The sequence below is a fragment of the Protomyctophum parallelum genome (assembly GCF_964188405.1).
Source record: "Protomyctophum parallelum genome assembly, chromosome: 2".
NCBI lineage: Eukaryota > Metazoa > Chordata > Actinopteri > Myctophiformes > Myctophidae > Protomyctophum > Protomyctophum parallelum.
In genome coordinates, this window is record NC_139699.1 from 62784099 (window position 1) to 62811015 (window position 26917).

The following is a 26917-nucleotide window of genomic DNA, read 5'->3' on the forward strand; positions in this document are numbered from 1 at the left end:
CAGAGCACACGAGCACACACACACACACACACACACACACACACACACACACCCCCACCCCCCCCCCCCCCCCCCCCCCGGGCAAACCTACGCGTTTAGCTTAAATGGGCATGTCACAGAGGGACTTAGAAAGAAGTATGTTACGTAGAAACGGTCTCTAAAACTCAAAGAGAGAGTGGATTATGCTAACTGCTCCTGACACACACGGCCAGCCTAGAGACCACACACACACACACACACACACACACACACACACACACACACCTTACAGTTACGCTGCGTTCACATGGGCAGATGCAAAGATACAGTCTACCATTCATTGCCAATGGACACCAGCAACATGAAGATGCAAAGATGCATCCGACGTGTGTAGCTGCTGCAAAAGCTACAAATTAAAGCCGAGATGGGTTCTGTAGCTGATTATTCCCCCTCTCCTCATAGTGTAGCTGAGCATATACTGTAGGCATAGTGTCTATTTTACACCAACAACCGTGGGAGCAACACATTTTACAAAGCGACAAAGATGCTGTGATCTTTGCATCTCCCTTGTGTGGACGCACCATTAGGCTGATGCAGAACAATGTGATCTTTGCATCTCCCTCGTGTGAACGCACCATTAGGCTGTTGCAGAACATTGTGATCTTTGCATCGCCCTCGTGTGAACTCACCATTAGGCTGATGCAGAACAATGTGATCTTTGCATCTCCCTCGTGTGAACGCACCATTAGGCTGATACAGAACGATGTGATCTTTGCATCTCCCTCGTGTGAACGCACCATTAGGCTGATGCAGAACAATGTGATCTTTGCATCTCCCTCGTGTGAACGCACCATTAGGCTGATACAGAACGATGTGATTTTTGCATCTCCCTTGTGTGGACGCCCCATTAGGCTGATGCAGAACAATGTGATCTTTGCATCTGCCTTGTGTGAACGCACCATTGGGCTGATACAGAACAAGACGAAAAATGTTTGCCCACTACGTTTTTTCACTGACAACAACTAAATAAAAACTAAGCGACAGTGTGATGACTACAACTGAGCAAAACTGGGCAATTTCGTAAAATAAAAACTAGAGTAAAATGTTCTCCACCAGTCCATAGGGATGGACTGGTGGAGAAGAGACGAGTCATTCTATGTTTGGTTGCGAACGGTCTGAAAATAGCAGATAATATAATTATTGTGATTCAATGAATGAATTCGTTAGAGGTAGACTTTTTTCTTTATTAATTTAGAAAAGCCAATTATTCTATTTTCTCCTTTCAAGACACTCAAAGAAGGAGCAGTTCCAGTTCAAGTACTTGTCAAATGACCTCTCCAGAGTAGGTAACTCCACCACATCAGAGGGAGTTGAAATGACCTTGAGTAACTTAAGCTAAGGGGAAGGTGACAACACAGTGGAATGCCCTATACCAACAGCTCTGAACCTTTTAGCTTCCCATGGTTTGAGGTCGTTTGAGGTCCCCCTGTTATCTAATTTAATAGTTGTAAAGTTGTACCCAACACATGGCAAGAAACCCAAAGCCACAACAGCTACGTCGCTATTGCAACACCCACAACACCATCTTACACACTACACCCACACACACTCACACGGCAGTGACGTCACACACTTACCTTCGCAGTGTTGCAACGCTATCTCCTCCTATCGCGCCGAACGGCAAAACTCAACACCACCCGCCAAACACTGGCACTGCCACCAAAAATGCCTCCCGTCCACACTCACGCTGCCAATGCATTTGTTTACTACAAACATTATCGTCCGAAGCACCCACACCCCCGGAACACTGTTGCCCTTTCACCACACTAAATTCGCCAGGTCTATGCAAGTGAGCACAAATTACATGTGAGAAAATTCATTCACAAGCCCACAAATGCCATTCAAATGCCATTCAACACACACTACGACTCGCTTACAATTCGCGAACCTGGCAACTACTACTCCGTCTTTTCATTGGCTACTAGCTCTGCCTCTCAGCCTGTGCTGCTCTGATCTCCGAGTCTCCCTGACAGTCCTGTCCACTGTCCAGACTCCGCAGCCCGCAGGAGAAAAATACAAGGAAGGAGAGGAACTTTCGCCTCACGATTTTGCTTATTCCTTCTAAATCTCTGTATATTAAATATCGCTCTCTCAGCGAATCTATTAGTTACATAAATATTGTTCTTTGACAGTTTTGGTTTGTTCCAAACTATTACAATTACGCCGTTCGAATTCGCCATTTCGCCTGCCAGCCATACTGTCGAGTACATTTCATTGCGCACACACACACACGCACGCCTGGAAGTCACGATCTCTCTCGCCACGCATGCACACACACACACACACACACACACACACACACACACACACACACACACACACACACACACACACACACACACACACACACACACACACACACACACACACACACACACGAATAGCCGTGCAGCCTATACACGGCGGCAGCGAGACAGGACGTTATAATCTTGAGTTTCATTAAATAACTGTCTTTCTCCGCACGTGCGCACACAACATAATTAAAGTGAAATGCATAACGCCAATATTGGGCTAATATAGGCTACCAATATGTGGGTAGCCTACAGGGATTTAACCACGGAATGAATATATATATATATATAATCATCTATACCAGGGAACCTTAGAGTATATACTCTAAGGTAGCAACACAATGCTGCGTGCGCTGCGTGCGTGCGGTATCGCACGTAGCAACACAATGCTGCTTCGTAGCAACACACATCAATGCTGCGTGCGCTGCGTGCGTGCGGTATCGCACGTGTGTGTGTGTAGTCGCACGTTAGAGATGCAACCGATCCAATATTATATCGGTATCGGCCTCCGATCCAGCTTAATTAATGTATCGGAGATCGGATTTGATGCCACCGATACACGCTCCGATACAGGAGAGGGACAAGTGTTTAATGTTTACAGTCCGTCCTGCACAGACAGTGCAGTGAGCGAATCCAACCTCCAGTATGTACAGACTGCAAACAGAGACTATAGAAAAAAGCCCCACTAAGGTGCAATATGCAAGAGAATGGAATCACTTACAGACTTAACAGTAATAAAAGTATAAAGTTTACCCGTCGTCGCACGGATCAGTCAAGTGCTTGCGCAGTTCAGTTGTGTGGTGGAGCCTATCATCTAGCTGCTTTCTGACATTGTTGTGATGAGATTGCTCTTGTAATCCATTCTTCTGCTATATATTTACTGCACACACGTGCTGTTTAGCGCTATGTGATTCAATCTTTGTAACTTTATTATTGCCATTGAAAAAAATGCTGCTGTGATGACGACGATGATGATGAAGAATAAGCGCACGTCATTGTCGCGGTTAAATCCGTCTTTATATAATTGGCTCAGTTATCAAACCATGACAACAGCTCAAATATTACAAAGATTGTAAATGTAGTGCAATTCTTAAGACAAAGACAGAGTTTGCAAACTAAAATAGCAACACAACACCAGCTAGCGCCATAACAAACGTCCTGAGGTATTTTTTTTCTCCCCGAGTTCTGTCGGTAAGGCTCAAGGCTTTTGTCACATGATAGCGCAGCTGATTCCCGGCATCGTATTAGGGGTAAAAAGGTACCATGTGTATATAGCAATAATAATAATTACTATTATTATTATTATTAATAAACCATAGAATGAATTAACAGGTTACATGCAGGCAACACTTTAGGGGTAAATATGTACCTTTGCACATAATAATAATCCATAGTATTAATTAACAGGTTGCCATTCCCTTAAGGTTTACAGGTTAAACAGTTCATATTCTTATTTTTACAGGTTAAACACTTAACCATAAACATCCTCTTTTTTCATTTTTTTGTATTCGTTTTGCTATGTAGCCTACAGCAAATATCGGATCGGCAAATATCGGATATCGGGAAATTTCAAAATGAATATATCGGATCGGATCGGAATTGAAAAATCAGTATCGTTGCATCTCTATCGCACGTGTGTGTCGTTCTCCTCTTATAGTGGTATGTGGACTGTGGTAGTCGTCGCTAAACCACGCGACAATCATTATTATGCATCTTGAACAACACTGGGATTATTTATGGACCTGCAGCAGTAGGTGAGTAATTACTTTTATCTATATTGGACGTTTGTGTTGCTGCATCATGAGCTTGGAGATCTTCTGTGTTGCTGCATCATGAGCTTGGAGATCTGCTATTTTCAACTGTAAAGTACATTTTGATGTCAATTATCTCTGTGTGTGTGTGTGTGTGTGTGTGTGTGTGTGTGTGTGTGTGTGTGTGTGTGTGTGTGTGTGTGTGTGTGTGTGTGTGTGTGTGTGTGAGAAACAGAATATGTTACATGATTATGCATTGTGAGCTGGTAGATCTGCTATTTTCAACTGTACTGTACTTCAAGTGCAATTTGTTGCCAATACTGTGTGTGTGTGTGTGTGTGTGTGTGTGTGTGTGTGTGTGTGTGTGTGTGTGTGTGTGTGTGTGTGTGTGTGTGTGTGTGTGTGTGTGTGTGTGTGTGTGTGTGTGTGTGTGTGTGTGAGGCCAGAGAACTATAAGACAAACGCACATGGAATGGGAAATAGAGGGGGGGGAATGGAAATGGTAGGGTTTTTATTTTTGGTATTTTACTTTGCTACTGATGATTGTACGCAACAACAAGTATTGCATTGTGTGTTTGAGCTGACAGGCCCTTTTTGATGTCAATCAATCAAGTCATCTCAGGTCATCTCAAGCGGCAGATGCAAAAATCGTTTTAAATATTAAAAATATATATATTTTTAGGGCCATGTCATGTGGTCTAACTGCAAAGCCTTTGTGATCTATACTGGTAGATCCTGATCTACCTTTTGGGCACCGCTTAACGTCAGATCAGCGGTTTTGTCGGCCAGCGCCAAAAATGCTCCCCGACAGCATAATCGGAGGAAATACCGGGCAGTGTGTATGAGCCATAACATGTTGACTACACTACACTACACTAATAAGGACACATAATAATAACTAATAACCCATCCGTTAGTGGAGTCAACTCCCGCAATTTCCTTCTTCCCATAGTGCGCGGCAAAGTAACTCTGGGATGAGCGGCCGCGAAATTCTAGTGGTAAATAAACGGTAAATGGTGCATTTATATAGCATTACACAGAGATTGTGCATTACATTCACAGACATTTACACACCTTTACATAGACTGTGCATCTCACACACACACACACACACACACACACACACACACACACACACACACACACACACACACACACACACACACACACACACACACACACACACACACACACACACACACACACACACAATGTAATCGTTAATCGCAAATAGTTGTGTGACAACCTTTTATTGCACAATGTTGGAACCAATTGTGTTCCAGCCGGTGCCACAATGCCTAAGAAGCTGTAATCCCGGGGAGAGCCCCGACCTGACCTCATGACACTCAAGAGTCAAGAGTCTGGCCAACCTGGGGAGAGCCCCGAACTAAGCTTATATTACTCACCATGTTCATGACGGTCAGCAGGAACCTCTGGGCAGCGTCCGCTCCGTGGTACTGCACCATGTCGGAGTCTGCCACGACCACCGTCTCCACCGTATAGACGCCGTTGAGGCGGATGGCATTCCTCTTCCCGCGCCCCTCCTCGCTGGCCACGCCCCCTCGCCATCTCCTCTCCTTCTTCTTCCCTACCGCAGACAGACAGACAGACAGACAGACAGACAGACAGGCCGAGGTTAGATCACATGTGTGGAGTTTGTTTCATGTTCTCCTCGTACCCTCATGTTCTCCTCGTGTCCCCTAGGGTAGGTACCATCACATGTTCTCCTCGTGTCCCCTATAGGGTAGGTACCCTCACATGTTCTCCCCGTGTCCCCTAGGGTAGGTACCCTCACATGTTCTCCTCGTGTCCCCCATAGGGTAGGTACCCTCACATGTCCTCCTCATATCCCCTAGGGTAGGTACCCTGACATGTTCTCCTCGTGTCCCCTATAGGGTAGGTACCCTGACATGTTCTCCTCGTGTCCCCTATAGGGTAGGTACCCTCACATGTTCTCCCCGTGTCCCCTAGGGTAGGTACCCTCACATGTTCTCCTCGTGTCCCCCATAGGGTAGGTACCCTCACATGTCCTCCTCATATCCCCTAGGGTAGGTACCCTGACATGTTCTCCTCGTGTCCCCCATAGGGTAGGTACCCTGACATGTTCTCCTCGTGTCCCCTATAGGGTAGGTACCCTGACATGTTCTCCTCGTGTCCCCTATAGGGTAGGTACCCTGACATGTTCTCCTCGTGTCCCCTATAGGGTAGGTACCCTGACATGTTCTCCTCGTGTCCCCTATAGGGTAGGTACCCTGACATGTTCTCCTCGTGTCCCCTATAGGGTAGGTACCCTGACATGTTCTCCTCGTGTCCCCTATAGGGTAGGTACCCTGACATGTTCTCCTCGTGTCCCCTATAGGGTAGGTACCCTGACATGTTCTCCTCGTGTCCCCTATAGGGTAGGTACCCTCACATCCAAAAGGTTCAACAGTCACTAACAGGCTTAAGAACAGGTTTTTTTCCCACAGGCTACCAGGCTGTTAAATGAGTTAAATTAATTCAGTTAAATCAAGTTAAGTAAGTTAAGTAAATGTGCAATAAGTCTCAGTGTCTGCACTATCTATGAACTTTCTTTGATATACCCTGTGTTTGTTTATCGAGTGGGGTTTTTTTTTTTCTTGCCGTTTTTATCACGTTTTTATGATCATGTTTTTTAGAGCACCGAAGTCTGACGTTAATATCGGTAGAGGGCGCTAAGTCCACGGGTTCATGTACTTTTTTATTTGAGTTTAGTTCGCCTCATATAAGAACTGTGTTTTATGTTTATTATGATCCCCATAGGGAGGATCTTAGATCGCCTCCTGAACAACCTCGTACTTTTCTAGCCCATTCTGACCGGGCACCCATTTTGGTGTTAGCATCATGTTATGCTTTAGCTATTGAAAAATAGCAGATCTACAAGCTCATATCGCGCCACCGAGTGGCGCGATACGAGCTTGTAGGTCTGCTATTTTTGAAAAATCGAAGAGCGACTGACATTTCTAGAATCTGATCTCAGGTCAGAATGGGTTAATCAGACCAGTGTGTGTCCAGTGGAAACCTCGTATGAATCTGATCTCAGGTCAGAATGGGCTAGATGATCTAGCAGATGGAAACCGACGCTGTGGATCGTGGGCTCAATGTCACTTCACAGATAAATGTCATTTCTTCCCATCACCCATCAACAGATCAAAATAAGAGGCAAAATAACATGTACAACTACTCATGTCATTTATTTGCTCAGATGTCCCTGTGGGAAAGCATAATGTCGGGGAAACAAAACGTGCATTGCAGAACACAGGAGTACCATCAGAAATGGGGATGAAAAAAGCCCATCATCTTTAACCCGTTTTAGGCCTGACGTCGAAATTACAAAAAAATGCCTTCTAAATTCTGACAGTTTTCCGAAATACATGTGTTTCGGTATCTGTGGTTCTCAATATTTCATGTCAAGGACGCCCAAAAATCCTGCCACACTAAACACCCCATCCCTTTGTCCGCCTTCTCCTACCAAACCACACCGTTTGCACACGTCTCACCATGCACAACACCAACAGCATGCCTGTCACACCCCTGTGAAGTGAGCAGTGCAACTGTTGCACTGCTCACTTCACAGGGGTGTGATTTCTATTATTATTACAGTATTAGTTTTTTTATTAAGAAAGCAGAGAGTCTTCTGTTTCATACGGTATATAGTATGTACATGTCACTATAGGCCTTATTTTGTGAATATTTAGTTGTTCAGGTCCATGCCTTCTCTAAAGTTCTCTCTGGTGGGCGCAAGCTGCATTCAATAACCAATTACTGACAAACTGTACATGGGATCAATGTGTACTGTTCTCCTCCTAAAAGTAGACATTCAGGGCTTTCATTCGATGTATAGTATGTATAGGATATTCATTTATTTGTGTTCATTTTTATATCTGCCTGTCAATGTCTGTGACTTTAAACCTTCATAACTCTGGTTTCATGAGGATGATGATGATGATGCGCACCTCGCCTAATCTATCTCACATGTCTGCTTTCATTGTCTCGATCGCAGTAACAGGGGGGGGCAGCAAAAGTTTTTATCTGTAGGCTAAAATAAATCCCATTCCACCGATCGTTTCAGAACTATAGTGAGACGCGTTACTGGATCGGCGATGGTATGGCAGTGATTTGCAAATGGCAAGCTAGGATGTGTCTGGGCATGTCTGGGCAAACCCCTCTCTGGACCACCCTCTTAGGCTCTTTGAAGCAGGAGCGATGGAAAAAGAGCAACTCGACGAGGAAATGGCTTCCACAGAACACAACGGTTTAGCATGAGGAAATGTGTATTCGTTATACATTACAACCGGGTCGATGACATCCCCGACGCGATCATTGCGGCCTTATCACTGCAATTATAATGAATAAAAAAGTGTTACAAGTCAATCAGTCAATCACACGACCGAGCTAGTTATCGCTGACGGCTATAGTGATCCGTCCGTGATCGTGCTCCAGTCCCAACGGCCAGCGGCCATTGTTTTCATGGCGGTCCCTTGATAATGTGATTAGTTTGTTAGTTCATAATATGAAGAAGGAAACATGCATGATCTGTCCCATGTGTGTTGCAGACGCATAACGATCCGGTGCACTGCAGATTATTCACGGGCAAGTCGATGCCATTGCTTATGCTTACTTAGGCACTGGGCACTGCGTTCCGAGACGGAGAGAGAGACAGACCCCCCCCCCCCCCCCCCATCCTCCTCCTCGGGAGAAACCATGTAGAAACAGGAGGGGAGGGGGGATTCGAGTGTTGTGGTGGTGTTGGATGCAATGTGGATCACAGACCCCGGATCTTTGAAGATGCGATCGTAGTCACTTTATATGTTGTCCGGGCGCATAGAAAGATGAACTAAAGTATTCAATAAAAAAAGCTATAAATGCGTATATATACGCGATACGCACATTACGATCGGCTGACAAACGACACTCTAACCGCTAGGCCACTGTCTGACATGATAACAGGACAAAGTAAGGTAAAAAAGTACAATGAACTTTAATCGTTGAAGTAAAAATCACACATCAGGAGGTCGTCCCCCCCCCCCCCCCAAAAAAATGGCCGCCGAACCCCAAGTTCAAATATTTCAGTTAAAAATGTTCGCCTGAAAAAATTAATATATATCGTATACAAATACATTCATATGAGATTTTTATAAAATAGCAGATCTACAAGCTCATAGCGCAGCACAAAGTGATCTGCTATTTTTTTGAATAGCCCAAAGAATAAAATGATGGTTTAAGAAGCTGTTTAAAAAAAAAAAAAAAAATGACAGTGCAGTTTCTTTCCCGGGTGTGAAAGGGTTAAGCGTTCTCAACGAACTCATTTGACTCGACGCTAGCAGCGCCGTGGGAATATGGCACAGCTGACGTCGTTAGTGGTTTAGCTGTTGCTAAACGCTCGCACGCACACACACGCACGCACACGCACACACACACACACACACAGTCGCTCATTTGAAATAAGAAACCGCAGATTGCATAAGACTAAACGGGAGGGAAGCAGCAGCGTAACAATGCCAAGGAGCCCGCTGTGACAACAATTAGCCCACCGCAAACGGGAAGTTTGTTGTATATTATTTTATTATATCTGCTGTTGTTGTCGTCGTCACAAAAAAAAACGGGTTGGTTAAGCCGAGGTCTGCAGTGCATTTCATAAAAACAAGAAACGGGTTGGTTCGCTCTGATTTCTTTTACAATTTACAATTTAGGCATTTAGCAGACGCTCTTAATCCAGAGCGACTTACATTTAAGCAAGAACAAAAGCATGGGAATACATCACATAAAAGCATTTATCATGAAACATGCGTAAGCTAAGAAAGTAACAGTGGAATATCTATATAATGAAACTATACATACACTATACATACATTACTACTATGCTATACATATGTACTATGGCGTGCTATGACTATATACAATACAATTATAGTGCTGTCTACATAACATGCTATAAGTCTGTATCAGATGCTATCTAAGTCTACAGAAATGCTATCTAAGGGGGTAGGGTAAGTGCTATGGGCCATGATGGAGTCTGAAAAGGTGGGTTTTCAGGCTACGGCGGAAGATTGGGAGTGATGCTGCAGTTCTGACTGCAATGGGAAGTGCATTCCACAGTTTTGGAGCCAGAAGGGAGAAGAGTTTGGGACGTGTGGAGCGTTGTCCCGGCGTTTTTTGAAAGGATAGCCCCTTTTAGAGGGGGTCCCATACACAGGGAAAACATTACATACAGTACAGTGCAGTTATACACAAATAGACAGTGCACAATAGACGGTACAGAAATGTACAGGTACAGTTGGCTTGCTCATCCTCTCCCACCCACTCCCCCATCCCCCCCAACTCTCTCTGGACAAGCATATTGAGAGTACAGTACAGTGACTTGAAACAGGGGTCAGAAGTAAACAGCAGTACGGGCAGTCTTAGTAGCATGAACAGGTTGTTTTGAGGTGTGAACTGTGAATACAGTGAAGTCCTGGAGAGGTCACAGATCTGAGAGGAAGAGGAAGATTGTTCCAGTCAAATGGAGCTTTGTAATGGAATGACCTGCGTCCGGATTCAGAGAATATTCTTCTGGGAATAGCAAAGTAGGGATGTTGAGTATTTCTAAGTGGGTATGGGGATGTATATAGTACCAGTGCTGTTTCAGGTATGGAGGGCAGTTGATGTGCACACATTTAAAGAGGAATTGGTACCAGTGAAGTTATCTTCTTGCCTTAGGCTGCAGCCATTCAAGTGAACTGTATAAGGAACAGTGGTGTGTTCTGTACGGGGCACCTCAGTACAAATCTGCATAGTGAGTTATGTAATACATTAAGAGGTTTGAGAATGTTTTCTGTGGTTTTCGTGTTCCGATAGACTATATCGGCGTGATCTACAATGGGGAGTAGTACTTGGGTTTATTATTCTTAAGCCAAGGTCTGCAGTGCATTTCATAAAAACCAAGTCTTAAGTCTGAACGTCCCGTCATTATATCACAACTAAACTGGTTCCCAGCACAGAGTCACTAGACTGTAGACTGTAGAGCAGGGGTTCTCACCTTTTTGTTGGCCGGGGGGACCCGGAAATGCTTTGGCAATGTCCTGGAAACCCCGCCCCGCCCCCTCCCGACATCCCCCCAATATGAATTGACTGCTACAATAACCTTAATAATAGACAATACACAAATTGTTTGTTTTTCTTTAATAATTCGGGGACCTCCAAAATAATTTGGCGACCCCCGAGGGGTCGCGACCCACGGGTTGAGAACCCCCTGCTGTAGAACCAACGAGTCACTAGAACGGTGCTGTAGAGAGCACAGAGTCACTAGACCGCTGCCTGGCTGTAGAACACCGAGTTGGTAACGATAGAAGTTGGAGATCCATGCCCCCACATGGCTATGCAACACCATTGTACCCGTATCAGAGTACCCATTCCACCAGTCGAGTCAGAGTTCAGGCTATCGGTCGGCCCGGAGCCAAGGGTCTTTTCCCTTTGAAGGGACATGCCAGCTGCTGGTCCATGGCACGTTTTGGGCCATGACCCCTAAGTGAATGCTCCAAAATGGATGGGGGGGTTGGGGGGGTCATTAGTCTCGCGTTGCCAGACTGTTGCCTCTCACAATTTCCAAATGCTTCCGTCATGGAGCAACGGAAGCTCTGATCATGAGTAAAATATAAATGCTTCCGTCATACAGTCTGGAGCGACGGAAGCTCTGATCATGAGTAAAATATAAATGCTTCCGTCATACAGTCTGGAGCGACGGAAGCTCTGATCATGAGTAAAATATAAATGCTTCCGTCATACAGTCTAGAGCGACGGAAGCTCTGATCATGACTAAAATATAAATGCTTCCGTCATACAGTCTGGAGCAACGGAAGCTCTGATCATGAGTAAAATATAAATGCTTCCGTCATACGGTCCGGAGCGACGGAAGCTCTGATCATGAGTAAAATATAAATGCTTCCGTCATACAGTCTAGAGCGACGGAAGCTCTGATCATGACTAAAATATAAATGCTTCCGTCATACAGTCTGGAGCAACGGAAGCTCTGATCATGAGTAAAATATAAACACTTCCGTCATACAGTCTGGAGCTTTTAAAATATAAAAGCGGAAGTGAAGCCTCCTCCCCACTTCGTCTTTACAGTTGCGCACATTATATATAAATATACATAATATAAATATAAATCATCTAAGCATAAAGATTGTTGCTTATTTTATTTTCGGTAAACGGAAATAGCATCTTCCTTCCTAGCATTCGGATTGTGGAATAGTTAGTCTGGCTACGCGGGATTAGAGGGTCATGGACGGGTGCCGCTTGCACAGAATTAATGATATTTCGGTTCTGTCCGTCCGTCCGTCCGTCTGTCATGCACTGAATAGACTCAAATTTAACTAATGGCAATTTTCAAGATGAATTAGCCATTATCTCTGGAACGGAAGGTCCAATCTGCTCAGGTTCAAGCTTGTTGGAGGCGTGACTCTGAGGACATTAAGTGCAGGGCAGCTCATAAGATACAAAGTAAAAGTCAAGTGGTCACTGTGCTCACGTGCAAAAAAATGCACCATCATTATTTCCAAATGATTTTGAAATGCATGAGTACTTTTACTTTTGGTCCTTTAAGTATATTTTGATACATTTTTTTTTACTTTTACTGAAGTATATTTTCAATTATTTTACCTTTTTATTTCTACAGCATTGATACTTTTACTGAAGAGAAACAATTGAGTACTTTTCCCACCACTGTGCATTCCACAAAAACTAAAAAGAAGTCTAACTCATGTTGATTAGGTGACGTAATGGTGACGTAAAACAAACGGTGCCAACGCAAACATTAAACGCCATTAACAATAAAGAGGCACATTATGACATAAATGTTCCATTCATTGTCAATGGCGTTTACAAAACGAATTAACTAAAGACAAACATTAAACCTGTGTGTATAGGAGGGGCTATGGAACCCCTCAAAAAATGCTAGAATGCCTAGCAGCGTCTGTATGAAGGGATTGAAGTATTGAGTGGATTTTTTTGGAGGGAGTTCCAGCATTTTTCAGATTCTCTCCCAGTGTGGAGTGGAGAACCACAGACACGCTGGGTCGGCCCATCTGCAGTGTTGATTTTGTCGACGAAAAGCATGGCGAAAAATGTTGATTCGTGCTGAGGAAAACCACTGATGAAAACTAAGCTATGATGACTAAAACTAAGACTAAATGTATTGACAATTCCATCAACGAATACAAACTAGACTACAATGTTAGGAAGGGACTAGTGGACAAGATATGCAGTATAAGCAATTTTACACTTCGTTGCATGCTGGAAATGGCAGATCTACAAGCTCACAACGCGTCACCTAAATCAGCCATTGCAACGGCATCACAATTCAGTCGACTATATCAACTGTAGATTTAGTCGACTAAAACTAGACGCACTAAAACAATCCAGGTGACTAAAATATGACTAAAAACAAATGAAGTTTCATTCCAAAGACTATGACTGAAACTAAATTAGAGAAGTGCTGCCAAAAACCACACTGCCGCTCCGTCTCAGGCCAGCGTCGATTCCATCGACTAAAACCATGACCAAAAATGTTCCGTCGACTACCTTTATTTTCACTGGTGAAAACTAAATAAAGTCGAAGCTATGATGACTAAAACTAAATAAAGTCGAAGCTATGATGACTAAAACAAAAAAAAGTCGAAGCTATGATGACTATATATATATACATACATACAGGTTGCAGAAGAGCGTCCTATCGGTTAACATGGCAGTGAATGTCGGTTCAAACCATCACGCCTGAGCTCGTCAATGGGCAAACTACATCTGACCTCTGACCTGCGACATGTAATCACGAAGCAGACTACAGCTCCGCTCCCTGTGCTAACGTTTACACGTTCCTTACAAACTGAAAACAATTACATTTGGAGTGAAAATGTGTTGCGTCAGCGACTTAAAGCAAACAAACAGTGCTCAGTCACTTCTGAGACAGGCTTCTCCCTCTCTCCCTCTGTCTGACACACTTTTTTTTACACAGCCAGCCAGCCAACCAGCCAGTCAGTCAGTCAGTCAGCCAGTCAGTCAGTCAGCCAGCCAGGCCGAGGCTGCAGCGGCTGTTATACAAAGAATGCTGGAGTCAGTGCATGTCTGTCTGTGTGTGTGTGTGTGTGTGTGTGTGCTCCTTGCAGCGAGCGCACACGCGTGTGTGTGTGTGTGTGTGTGTGCGTGCGTGCGTGCGGACGCCAGGTTTTAATGGATATAAAGTCTGCCGCAGTTTGTATCTATCTCCTGAGACCATGTGGTTTTGGGGGGTGGGGGCGGGGGGGGGGGGTGCTCCCCTCTCACTAAAGCTTTGGAGTTGGGCTGCCTAGAGGAGAGGAGAGGACAGGACCCAGGCTGCATGCAGGCAGACATTGAGTGCAGAGGAAAGAATTTCCAAATCTGGCATCTCTCTCTCTCTCTCTCTCTCTCCTCACCAGGCGCACGCATGCATGCATACGCACACACACACACACACACACACACACACACACACACACACACACACACACACACACACACACACACACACACACACACACACACACACACACACACACACACACACACACACACACACACACACACACACACACACACACACACACACCTCTGTACAGATGTGCTTCCATCCCTCTTTCACTCTCACACTATAGTCTCAAGTAGCCAGACAACCATTACACATTCTCCCAACGTGATGGGATTGGCCGGAATGACCGAAAGGTGAGGACGACAATTGTGATTGACCCGAATGTCAAGCGCCCCTCACTCACTGTAAAGACGAAATGGAATTATTTTGATCAGAGCTTCCGTTGCTCCAGACTGTACGACGGAAGCATTTATATTTTACTCATAGAGCTTCCGTTGCTCCAGACTGTATGACGGAAGCATTTAGATTTTACTCATAGAGCTTCCGTTGCTCCAGACTGTATGACGGAAGTATTTATATTTTTACTCATGATCAGAGCTTCCGTTGCTCCAGACTGTATGACGGAAGCATTTATATTTTTACTCATGATCAGAGCTTCCGTTGCTCCAGACTGTATGACGGAAGCATTTATATTTTACTCATAGAGCTTCCGTTGCTCCAGACTGTACGACGGAAGCATTTATATTTTTACTCATGATCAGAGCTTCCGTTGCTCCAGACTGTATGACGGAAGCATTTATATTTTTACTCATGATCAGAGCTTCCGTTGCTCCAGACTGTATGACGGAAGCATTTATATTTTTACTCATGATCAGAGCTTCCGTTGCTCCAGACTGTATGACGAAAGCATTTATATTTTACTCATGATCAGAGCTTCCGTTGCTCCAGACTGTATGACGGAAGTATTTGAAAAATGCGAGAGGCAACAGTCTGGCAACGCCAGACTACTCTTACACACACATTTCTCACAATGGGTCTGTAATTGCGCCACCAGGATTTTGGCCAAACACATTTTTGACAGTACACCTACAGATTCTGTCCAAACATCTTTCTAGCCATTGAAACGAAATAACAGGCTGTGTTGTGTCTTTACCTACAACTGCACCGATCTATGTGTGCCTCCACACTCCCCTGAGGCAGAGGGAAAAACGTCTGGCCTGCATTTTTCAAATCTGCCTTTTAGAGCGCCACATGTGCTCCGGGGATATCCTACCTGGCGGAGACCTGTGCTCCTATAGGATATCCTACCTGACCTGGCGGAGACCTGTGCCTTTTTTCTTTTGCAAAACTCACGAGGTTTCTTCATTATTCTGTATTCATAGGAGAGGAGAGGTTTCAGTTACGGTATGGTGTATCCCAGATATGAACATATGGAAGGAATGTATTTATACAGGTTGTCAAAAGTGCCGGTGGTCTTTTCCTCGGGGCGGTGTTATGTAACTTTGGGTGCAGAGCAGCAGAGCAGAGCAGCAGAACAGAGCAGAGCAGCAGAGCAGAGCAACAGACAGCAAGGGCAGAATCCATTTGTACCGGCCGGCCCATCGGCCAGTGCGATGGGTCGGCCGGTCCGTGGGTGGGTCGGCCGGTCGTTTGATAGGTCGGCCGGTCCGTGGATAGGACGGCCGGTCCGTGGATAGGTCGGCCGGTCCGTGGATAGGTCGGCCGGTCCGTGGATAGGTCGGCCGGTCCGTGGATAGGTCGGCCGGTCCGTGAGTGGGTCGGCCGGTCCGTGAGTGGGTCGGCCGGTCCGTGGATAGGTCGGCCGGTCCATGGATAGGTCGGCCGGTCCGTGAGTGGGTCGGCCGGTCCGTGAGTGGGTCGGCCGGCCGGAAAAAAGAAAAAAGGTTGGCCGGTCGTTTGATAGGTCGGCCGGCGGAAAAAAATAATGTATATATATTTTATTTTTTTTACCAAAATGGTAACTCTGTCATTCCTCTACCGTTTTGGACGGGGGTGTGCTCATTTGAATCGTGTCGCCCCCAGGGGGGCGTCTTTGGGGGTCTCAAGGTTCGGGGACCCCCAGGGACCCCCAGGAACCCCCAAATGGTAACTATCAATTCTCAACCGTTTTGGACAGGGGTTGGTTGGAATCGTGTTGCCTCTCTGGGCGCATTATCGGGGTTTAGGAGGTTCGGGGACCCCCACATGGTAACTCTTGACATTTTCATGATAGATCTTTATTGATGGGAGACAGAACCATTTATATTGATCTGCATATTCTTCTTACTATAGCTCTCTCTCACACTTTTCAGATATCACTTGATATGGACATTTAACAAAGCTATTTCCCGATTCACACGATTCAAATGAGCCCACCCCCGTCCAAAACGGTAGAGGAATAACAGAGTTACCATTTGGGGGTCCCCGAACCTTGAGACCCCCAAAGGGGGACGACACGATTCAAATGAGCCCACCCCCGTCCAAAACGGTAGAGGAATGACAGAGTTACCATTTGGGGGTCCCTGGGGGTCCCCAAACCTTGAGACCCCCAAAGACGCCCCCAGGGGGGCGACACGATTCAAATGAGCCCACCCCCATCCAAAACGGTAGAGAAATGACAGAGTTACCATTTGGGGGTCCCTGGGGGTCCCCGAACCTTGAGACCCCCAAAGACGCCCCCAGGGGGGCGACACGATTCAAATGAGCCCACCCCCATCCAAAACGGTAGAGAAATGACAGAGTTACCATTTGGGGGTTCCTGGGGGTTCCTGGGGGTCCTCGAACCTTGAGAGCCCCAAAGACGCCCCCAGGGGGGGCGACACGATTCAAATGAGCCCACCCCCATCCAAAACGGTAGAGGAATGACAGAGTTACCATTTTGGTAAAAAAAAAAAAAAAAAAGAGCCGGACCGGCCGACCTATCCACGGACCGGCCGACCTATCGCACCGGCCGACGGGCCGGCCGGTACAAATGGATTCTGCCCTCCCTCGCAACAGAGCAGCAGAGCAGCAGAGCAGTATGGAATAAAGTACAATGAAACCTCAAGACTGAAAATGCAATGATGTTTTAGGGCGGACCAGCGGAGGAAATCAGGACATTTAACTGAGACCATTCATGTTTCTGGAAGATACTTCTAAACTTGTATTCTATTGCTAGTTGTGATCACTTCAAATACTCTATCATCTTAAAACAAGAACTGATCAATTATCAGTTAATTACCAGCGGCTGCCTTATCTCCAGAATTGTGCTATGAAATGTAAATCAATGCATCCATTTAACTTTCAAATATCTATAGGCCTACAGTTAAGCTAATGACAAGTTCAGCTGCAAAGTGAATATAATACAATTATAATAAAATATATGGTAGGCTATGTCCTCTGATAATATCAATTCAGCTTATATGTACAGTGCAACAGTGATCAATTTAACTCAAGCCAAGTATAACCTCAAAAGGGGTACATTCACAATGAGAGACAGACCGACAGACACAGTCTGTCTACTCGGTTTACTCACTCTCCTCTCAACAAGTCAGAAGAACTCGAGTGGAGCTCTTTTGATTGCTCAAAGCTCTATCTGGGCTGTCCTTTGTGTCTCCAGGTTGAAAACGGCAGACTGTCGCTTTAGACTAACGTCTAAACGTGCAACTAACGTGCAGTCACGTACGTTGCAAAACTCAACAACTCAACAGCTTGCCTCAATTACTCATTACTCAATGTCTAAGTGTAGATGTAATTTCAACCTGTAGTTTGTTCACTTTGTTGTTGTGTTCAATGTGTTGTGCGCGAGCCCCAGCATCTGGGCGCTGATGTGACAGCTGACAGTCAGACAGGAGCGAAGGTACTGTAACGCTCCAAAAAAAATACAGCTTAAAAAGGAGGATTTTTAATTGCTTAATTCAGGGAGGTTGGCGCGGGGGTCCGCGACTCCACAGTAGTCTGCATGTGGGTCCGGGGTTACAGTGTCTCGACTGAGACTCAAATGTGTTACCGTTACCCATTAAATCAGCGGGTGTCACCGTTTTGCTGAAATGAGTTAGCCTAAATCATTCTGAGGCATCGTGGCGCTGCTCGTGCGACCGTTTTAGGCCGATGGCAAATCATTGTAGACTTTAGGAAGTCCAAAGGCATCCACACCCCCATTTCCATCAAAGGGTCATCTGTCGACATAGTTGATAACTTTAAATTCCTGGGCATACATATCACAGACACATTCACATGGTCACTCAACAACGAGTACATCCTCAAGAAGGCGCAGCAGCGACTGTACTTTCTGAGGCGCCTTAAAAAATTTGGCTTAAGTACAAAAGGACTAGTAAACTTTTATCGCTGTATAATTGAAAGTGTCTTAACTGGCTGTATCACAGTGTGGTACGGTAACACGACCGCTCAGGATTGCAAGAGGTTGCAGAGGACCATTAAAACAGCAGCTAAAATCATCGGCACTACAGAATTACCCAGTCTCCATAACATCTACACCACTCGCTGTATGAAAAAAGCCCATAACATCATGGAAGACACCAGTCACCCCGCAAATACCCTGTTCAAACTACTCCCCTCCAAAAAACGCTACCAGAGCATCACATCTCGTACCACCCGTCTCAGTAACAGTTTTTACCCCCAGGCAGTCAGGCTGCTGAACAGCTGACCTTGAACTGTATTGCACTTCACTTGCACTTTTCTTTTCCAGTTTTTGTCTTTTCTTGCACTATAGATGTTTGTTTATGTCCTGTGTATGTAAGACGGAGAGTGCTCTGAGCAAAATAAATTTCATTGTATGTATACTCTGTATCTATACAAATGACAAATAAACCTGAACCTGAACCTGATATTTAAAAGTGTCTGGTTGCGTAGAGACGAGGCAGCCAATCAGATTTCTCGTCAGACTAGCATGTCGAAGTTTTCAAGGGCTTTCACAGACCAGCGCTTTTCAAGCTATGTACAAGCTCACAGTATGTCGCAGTGCGACGTGTTGTGAGCTTGCAGATCTGCTATTTTTGACTTAACTTAATGGGTTAATTGTCTCACACACACACACACACACACACACACACACCCCGTGATAACAACCGTAGCTCCCATCTTGCATGTCGTGTATCAAAGCTAAAACTATGAAAGACTACCGTTAGTTTTCCATTCTGGGCGGGAACCCCTTTTGGGGTTCTGTACGGTATGTCCAGTATTCAAAAAATTTAAAAAATTGATGCTGCTACATATATTTGACGTTTTTCAGAAAACTTATTTCAGGATTTAGAAGCGCTTTTAGAATCTGCCTCAGTCCAAAATGGGTATGACTCGCCGAGCCATTAGGCCCATAGGGCAACACCCCCTGGACATGGCGCTAGTATGTCGCAGGGACTGACCCCCCCCCCAATCCAACCCTTGATGCTGAGTGCCAAGCAGGGCCTGACCCCCCAATCCAACCCTTGATGCTGAGTGCCAAACAGGGCCTGACCCCCCAATCCACCCTTGATGCCGAGTGCCAAGATGGGAGAAACTAGGCATAGCTGCTGGACATGAGACTAATTAATTAGAGGTTAGAGCGACAGAGACATGAGTGTGTGCCTGTGCGTGTGCATGTGTGTGCGTCAATTTAACAAAGGTGCAGACGATCAGAAATCAGCAGAGAGTGAGCGACGTTTGCGCTACTGTATGCCGAATTGAAGTGTACAGTCAGCTGTACTCAGCCCGCCAGCCAGCTGTACGCAGCCAGTCAAACAGCCAGCTGTACGCAGCCAGCCAGTCAGCTGTACGCAGCCAGTCAGCCAGCCAGCTGTACGCAGCCAGCCAGCCAGTCAGCCAGCTGTACGCAGCCAGTCAGCCAGCCAGCTGTACGCAGCCAGCCAGCCAGTCAGCCAGCTGTACGCAGCCAGCCAGCCAGCCAGCTGTACGCAGCCAGCCAGCCAGTCAGCCAGCTGTACGCAGCCAGTCAGCCAGCCAGCTGTACGCAGCCAGCCAGCTCTATGCAGCCAGCCAGTCGGCCAGCCAGCTGTACGCAGCCAGCCAGCCAGCTGTATGCAGCCAGCCAGTCAGCCGTACGCAGCCAGCCAGTCAGCTGTACGCAGCCAGCCAGTCAGTCAGTCAGTCAGTCAGTCAGTCAGTCAGTCAGTCAGCCAGCCAGCCAACCAGCCAGCTGTATACAGCCAACCAGCCAACCAGCCAGCCAGCTGTACACAGTCAGCCAGCCAGTCAGTCAGCCAGCCAGCCAGCTGTACGCAGCCAGCCAGTCAGTCAGTGAGCCAGCCAGCCAGCTGTACACAGTCAGCCAGCCAGTCAGTCAGCCAGCCAGCCAACCAGTCAGTCAGGCTGCTGTACGCAGCCAACAAGGCAGAGGGAAAAAAAGTGAATTCCTCTCACTAGAACAAAAATCTATAATGTTGGCGCAGAGTCGCAGAGCGACGGGTTTGGAAAATTATTAACCCATTACGTACCGTAAAGACATCCGTGTCCCTGGAACTAAATATGTTGAGATGGGGGTCCGGTACCATTTTGGGGGTTGATTATACCGCAGATTAGAGAAACGTAGATTTTTTATCAGAAAACTGTTAGAATTCAGGTCTTAAAGGGTTCATGTAAAAAAAAAAGAGTGCAGAGAGACATTTCTCTCTGTGTTTGATAGAGATAGAGAGAGAGAGAGAGAGAGAGAGAGAGAGAGAGAGAGAGAGAGAGAGAGAGAGAGAGAGAGAGAGAGAGAGAGAGAGAGAGAGAGAGAGAGACACACACACACACACACAGAGAGATACAGAGAGAGATAGAGAGATAGAGAGAGAGAGACAGAGAGAGACAGAGAGAGAGGGGAGACTCAGCAGGTTCCAACAAGACGTTTACAGACGGACGGACGGATACACATTAAATAAGGAAACAGCTGCATTCCACACACACACACACACACACACACACACACACACACACACACACACACACACACACACACACACACACACACACACACACACACACACACACACACACACACACACACACACACACACACACACACACACACACAGAGAGAGAGTAGTTGAATGAACATCAAAGGATGGGAGATAGCAGTTAAATGCTGCTCTGAAACCCTATGATTTATTAGCACTGTTTCTCTGGGTTATTCAACCTCACTCACTAGAGGCTGGAAATTGCACAGGTGAAAATAGTTGGCCTCATTAGGCCCACTGGCAGAGCCTGGCCCAGGTGAAAGGAGTCGGCCTCATTAGGCCCACTGGCAGAGCCTGACCAGAGCCTTTTGTGGCGGTTCTGGAGAACCGTGGGTCCGACCGACTCGATACCTGGCACTGCACTCCCTGTGGGGGTGTGGAACGCGTGTGTCGAATGTGAAGTCGGTGGGTCAAACGGTTCTCGAGTTACGTGTATTACAACCTCTCTCTCCTCTCTCTCTCTCTCTCCATGGAAGGGCCATGGAACTTATCTTATGGAGGGGTACAGATAAATGAGGTCACAAAAGTCAAACTACTAGGAATTAAAATACAAAACAATTTATCATGGACAGCTCATACCACAGATATCTCCCAAAAAAAAGGGTAATGCAAATGGCAGGAATGGTTGGGCGAATTGCAGGGCTTCTATCTGAAGAGACGTTGAGGCCAACATCCCGTAGTCTGATTTATAGTCACGTAAACTATTGCTGTGCAGTATGGGGCAACGCAGCTCAGACCGATATGAGAAGATTACAGATCACACTAAACAAGGCAGCTAGAATGGTCTTAAGATGTGGGTATATGAAACAGACACGGGTGAACTGCATAACAGAATGGGATGGCCCACGGCACTTGAATGCATAAGAAAACAGTCTCTTACACAAAATCAAGACACAAAGATATTTATGTTCCACCAAAAATAAAAACTAGTATGGGAAGCCGATCTTTTATTTTTAGGGCAGTTAAATTATATGGAACTCATCACTATAGCTGGGATTGCTTTTTTTTCTCCTTTTTTTAAACATATGTTTATTGATTTTCTTTACAGGTACAAAGAAGTATTTTCAAAACAATTTACATATATCCCTCCCCCCCCCCTCCCCCCCACACACATCCCCATGGCAGCACAAATGCAAACAAAATCTTATCACGAAATGTTTTGACGACAATATATAAACAAAACAAAAATAAATAAATAATAATGACAAAAATAAAAAAATTAAAAAACGAAGCTGGGATTGCTTTTATTGATTCACTATTATGTTGTGATTTCTGTTTAGCTTTGTTTTTTTTTAGTTGTAGTTTCTGTGTTGGTATGCGGTCAGGTTTTCAGCTGGCTCAGGGAAGAGGAGAGGACGACCCTGCCATGCATAGTCCACCATAGATAGGTGAATGAACTGTGTCTGTCTGTGGTCAGGCATACGCTGTGCCTGTGTGTGCGTGAGTGTGTGCGTGAGTGTGTGCGGCTGTATGAGTTGAGGATTAGAGATATATAGGTATTTTTTGTTACGCTGTAATATTTGACTCACTGTTGTCGTTTAGCATCAGTGCAATTTGAAATGTATTTTTGGAAATGCAATGTACTCTTTTTTGTAATGTAATATAATGTATTCTGTTAATGTTTTAATTTATTTCTGGACTCTTGGAAGATTAGCCGAAAGGCTAAAAAGAGATCCAAATAAAAAATCTAATCAAATCTATCCACTCATCTCCTGATCTAGTCGACACACATACACGCGTTGACAGCATACACGTAAACGAGAACAGTGTGTGACACCAAAAGTGGTGACCTATTGAATCCTGTTCCTGTATTATTAGAATCATTACGCAATCACCACAGAGTTGAAAAGCACAATGGGTCACTGATGGCGGTGTAACAAGCTGAGCCAGATACGGTGCTGTGTTTTAGAGGTGGGCCAAACCAACTGGGACAATTCCTGTAGAAGTCTATGTAGAAGAGCCTCCATTGGACTGGCCCCATGAAGTGAACGCAGTTTGCGTAACTCTGTCTCTGTCTCTGGATGGATCTAAATGAGGCCGAGTCAACTGTGCATGAGGGTTAACCTCTCGTCTACAACAATACACCGGAAGTGGGCAGAAATGCATTGGACTCAGGCAACAGCCCAGCTTTAATGATCTTAAATCCCTTTATTTTAGATTGTTTTGTAGTAATATTACAACATAAACCTTAAAGAGACTTTAGTTGCCACTGTACAATACTTTAACACTGGCATGTCTAAACAGTCAATCTGACCAATTTTGAGATTTTTAAGTGGATTTTCTTTGTGGAAGTTCTGAGAAAGTTCCCCTTCCATGACTTTTCCTAAATATTCGATTCAAATCATCTGAAACGTTTTGTAAATATGATTTTAGGCATACTTATACCCATTACTGTATGTCTGCTCTTTTTCGCCCAAAGGACCGCTGTCACCCTTTCTCCCCCCGCAAGCAGTGAAGTTCACACCTCCTGACAGTTGGAGCATTGTTCAAGCTAATGGGATATTTGCATTTCAACTACCAACGCCTGCATTCCAACTAATTCCTCAGAGTAAATATGTAGGCCTACTTACATTACAAATGTACTCAACATTTAGATTAAATGTTGTTTTAGAGGTTATATTAGTAATATTGCGGTTTGGAGCAATAACAATATACGCGTGTCTTACGCACGCCTCGATCTCTCCATGAGTTCAGTCATGCTAGTGTTAAAACAGTTGCCATGCTGCACACATGCTTAAAATAACGCTTATTTGCGCCGCCCTCGTTGAAAACAATGCATTTCCAACTCCAGCTTGTCTCAGTTCAGGCTGCATGAACAGCGTTCGAGCGCTCAGTGTCTGCCCCCTCAATATCGTGACTGTTACATATTCCCCCCTGGCAATAATAAGGCTGTCCACAGTCGTACACGACAACTGAACCAAGTTACCAACCAACCGTTACTTAACACCTTGCCACACAGACTGAATGAAAAGCAACCCAGGTATGCACAGGGAACTACATCACGCCCAGTCTGATACACATATCAAAGCATAAAGCCTGCAATGCAATGAAACAAACCAAAATACAATTCTCAAACGTTTGACCTTGATCTGAGGGTCCAGGGTTCACGTCCCTGTCCGGGCGCCAATTGTGATGTGTTGAGCATGGAGTATTGTGCTGGATACAGCAGATGTCCAGGTATTTCACACAGACAAAGATAACGTCAATAAGCTGGTTTATTTAGCAGCCAACTAATGGAGCATTGACCATATGAAGTCAGGTCTCATGGCAGACAATACTAACATAATAATACAAAAGTGAACGGAGCATGCAGTCACTCTCTGCACGCCAACACAATATGGACATGTAGTGGAAGTGACTTCAGATCGTGTACACACAGCAAAACAAAAAGGAGCAGTGCACCACCCTGTGGCACCAACCGGCACTGCATACTGCATACTGACTACCAGCGGGTGTAGACGCTAACGCATGTGCACTCGGTCTGAAGAAGGGCTACGGCTCGAAACGTTAACACTTTAAGTAAAGAAATGCTGTGCGGATTGTTTCATTTATTTACTTGTGTGTCATTCCCCTCCCATACTCTCTGCCTATGGGCCCGACCCAAGCCCCCAGTAAGGCTATCCAACGTTGAAGCTGCCACTACCTACTGGCGAAAAGTGGAACTGCAGCACGCTCATGGAGGTGGACGGACGTTCATGATGTCATGTGCGTAACGTGCGTCATCCCAGGACCTCAAATTTGAGGTCCGGCCTTAACTCAACTCACTTGAGCTATAATTGTACTTATTTCGGGAGCTTCAAAACACCACTGAGCAACTTCCATCGAAATGAATAGCGGGGAGTAGGGTTGGGTGACGATACGAATATATCGGCAATCGTGATTTGGATGAGTCTATCGCAGAATATTTTCATTAGGTGATTTATTGCGGCGATTTTTTTCTTTTGCAAAATAATATTAACTACAGCGAAATAATGCGAATCAATTTGGGCCAGCAGTCGTAATAGGGGCCGGGTGGAAAGTGGAAACCCCTTCCTCTCGTTATAATGGTATGCTCACAGAGTCCCACAAGCAGCAGCAGGGTCGGGGAACGGGACAGTCCACTCAGCGCTCACTCTCACTCTGGCTGAGACTCGGCTGGGACAGAGGGAGGCTATGTACTGTAGTCTACATGTTGTTTACGCTCCGGAGTCCGGATGACCCATGCAGTTTAATAATATACAGTCACACCAGAATGCACACTGCTGTTTCGTGTCTCATCACAACCCAATGCGGGGGGGGGGAATAATAAAAGAGAGAAAAGAAAAAGACGGAGTGACAAATCGTTAGCAACAAGCTAAGCTAACAGGCTGGTGGTGGTGTTAGCTATTACAGTAGCTTGTTGCTGCTGCAACGCATTAAACGCACTGATTGAACTTCACTTCATGTCCGCCTGTAATCTAGGTTATTTTGTTATTGGTCGACCCCAGACTCATACTCTCTGCTTATCGATCCCGTAGAGTATATATGAATAGAGACGGCACCCGGAGGAAACCCTGAGGCGAAATGGACATAGTGGCCAAATTTGGTATTGCAGCGTGGGCCCAAACACATGAACGCGCTGGTCCGTTGACTATCAGTGTGCACGTTCACGATGACACGTGAACGCCGTTTCATACGTGCACGCACGTGAACGCGTGCAATGATAGTCAACGGCAGCGCGTTCATGTGTTTGGGGCAAATCCATCCCAGAATGCCCTCTGTTCCTAAAGAGGAGTGAAATCGCCTCATGCGCTTTAGAGCAACTTAATGCAAGTGGATGGGAGGAGAACTCGGGTGCCATCTCTACACTCGGTCTGAAGAAGGGCTACGGCTCGAAACGTTAACACTTTAAGTAAAGAAATGCTGTGCGGATTGTTTCATTTATTTACTTGTGTGTCATACCCTCCCATACTCTCTGCCTATGGGCCCGACCCAAGCCCCCAGTAAGGCCATCCAACGTTGAAGCTGCCACTACCTACTGGCGAAAAGTGGAACTGCAGCACGCTCATGGAGGTGGACGGACGTTCATGATGTCATGTGCGTAACGTGCGTCATCCCAGGACCTCAAATTTGAGGTCCGGCCTTAACTCAACTCACTTGAGCTATAATTGTACTTATTTCGGGAGCTTCAAAACACCACTGAGCGACTTCCATCGAAATGAATAGCGGGGAGTAGGGTTGGGTGACGATACGAATATATCGGCAATCGTGATTTGGATGAGTCTATCGCAGAATATTTTCATTAGGTGATTTATTGCGGCGATTTTTTCTTTTGCAAAATAATATTAACTACAGCGAAATAATGCAAATCAATTTGGGCCAGCAGTCGTAATAGGGGCCGGGTGGAAAGTGGAAACCCCTTCCTCTCGTTATAATGGTATGCTCACAGAGTCCCACAAGCAGCAGCAGCGTCGGGGAAAGGGGCAGTCCACTCAGCGCTCACTCTCACTCTGGCTGAGACTCGGCTGGGACAGAGGGAGGCTAATGTACTGTAGTCTACATGTTGTT

The 26917-nt window shown here is 45.6% G+C and overlaps 1 protein-coding gene across 2 annotated transcripts in view; it reads right to left on the reverse strand.

The window, feature by feature from the left end:
• The window catches only part of adamts17 (ADAM metallopeptidase with thrombospondin type 1 motif, 17), a 119544-nt gene that overhangs the window by 78178 nt on the left and 14449 nt on the right, over nucleotides 1-26917 (reverse strand). For both annotated transcript variants that reach the window (XM_083760199.1, XM_083760198.1), the window contains exon 4: nucleotides 5488-5669. In XM_083760199.1, coding sequence (XP_083616325.1) covers nucleotides 5488-5669 — 182 coding nt within the window. The remainder of the gene's footprint in view (nucleotides 1-5487; nucleotides 5670-26917) is intronic.